Source organism: Morus notabilis, unplaced genomic scaffold (assembly GCF_000414095.1).
Source record: "Morus notabilis unplaced genomic scaffold, ASM41409v2 C11355564, whole genome shotgun sequence".
Lineage (NCBI taxonomy): Eukaryota > Viridiplantae > Streptophyta > Magnoliopsida > Rosales > Moraceae > Morus > Morus notabilis.
This window is the reverse complement of record NW_010385986.1, coordinates 1-985: the sequence shown is the minus strand read 5'-3', so window position 1 is coordinate 985 and position 985 is coordinate 1. Positions and strand designations below refer to the sequence as shown.

At 49.2% G+C, this 985-nt stretch overlaps 1 protein-coding gene across 1 annotated transcript; it reads left to right on the top strand.

Annotated features, from left to right (window-relative positions):
* Positions 1-75: 75 nt before the first annotated feature.
* On the top strand, positions 76-950 carry LOC112094994. The gene is made up of 2 exons (XM_024176685.1): positions 76-660; positions 747-950. Exons 1-2 carry the CDS (start codon positions 153-155, stop codon positions 920-922), a joined length of 684 nt encoding a protein of 227 aa, XP_024032453.1. The 5' UTR covers positions 76-152; the 3' UTR covers positions 923-950.
* Positions 951-985: the final 35 nt, after the last annotated feature.

Here is a 985-nt window from a genome sequence, read left to right as displayed (position 1 = left end):
ACCATAATTTGTTAAACATACCAAAATTGTACAAAAAATTTGAGTTCTGTTTCTATTGTTTGGTCGTTTATCTCGCGGCTCTCTCTCTATGAAACACTGGTCAGTGCAAAGCAAAAGCCTTGATTTGCAGAGAGAAGTATCGAGAGACAGAGATGAGCATTCGACCGTTGGATTCACTACCACCAACAGAAACCCTAGAGATAGAGAACGGCCTCTCGCTCGTCCCGCGCGTGAGGCTCGACCTCACGGTCTACCCGGCGAGCCCCTCCGTGACGAAGCCCATCGACGAATGGAAGCTCAAGCGAACCCTAATCGACTTCCTCAAGAACTCGCTCTTCGTTCCCGAGGAGGACCTCCGGATCCGGCGGGTCAAGGACCTCAAGAACCGCAAGCGCGACGATCCTCTCGCGCTCGGCACGCTCTTCATTCGCGACCTGGGCTCCCTCGCGGGGACCAAAGGGGAGAAGAACGACGGAGAGGACGCGAAGAAGGCCTTGGAGGAGTTCTTTGATTGGCGAAGGCGCATTGTCGAGAAAATGGATGGAATTGAGCTCAACATCGAGGGGTTGAAGTTCAGGCTAAAGGCCGCCGTTCCGGCGTCCGATGATTTCGACGGCATGAAGAAGGATTGGGAGGAGTTTTACGCTTTGAGGAATCGAGGTTTGCATAAATTTGATGGCTTTTTTGTGAGATTGAGAGGGAATTTGATTTCGAATTGTTGACATTTTGGTTTACTGTATTGACAGGGTATTCGAAGAGTGGGAGGCACGAGCCTGATACTATAGTGATAAGGGGCGTTCCGTCGCGGTGGTTTGCGGAGCCTCGGGTTTCGTCGAAGCCTTCAATGCTGGTTACTCATACAATCTTTTCAACATTTGGAAGAATAAGGCATGTGTTAGGAACCCGAAAATCTGAGCTTTAGAGCTTTATTAAAAATGGAAAATTATATATGGGCGGTTTTGAGACTTCGACCTCTAAGATAGTG

Excerpts from the sequence above, each read along its gene's own strand:
- LOC112094994 (XM_024176685.1), top strand. The coding sequence starts at position 153 with ATGAGCATTCGACCGTTGGATTCACTACCACCAACAGAAACCCTAGAG. Across the intron at positions 661-746 it reads TTACGCTTTGAGGAATCGAG|GGTATTCGAAGAGTGGGAGG; the intron begins GTTTGCATAAAT and ends CTGTATTGACAG.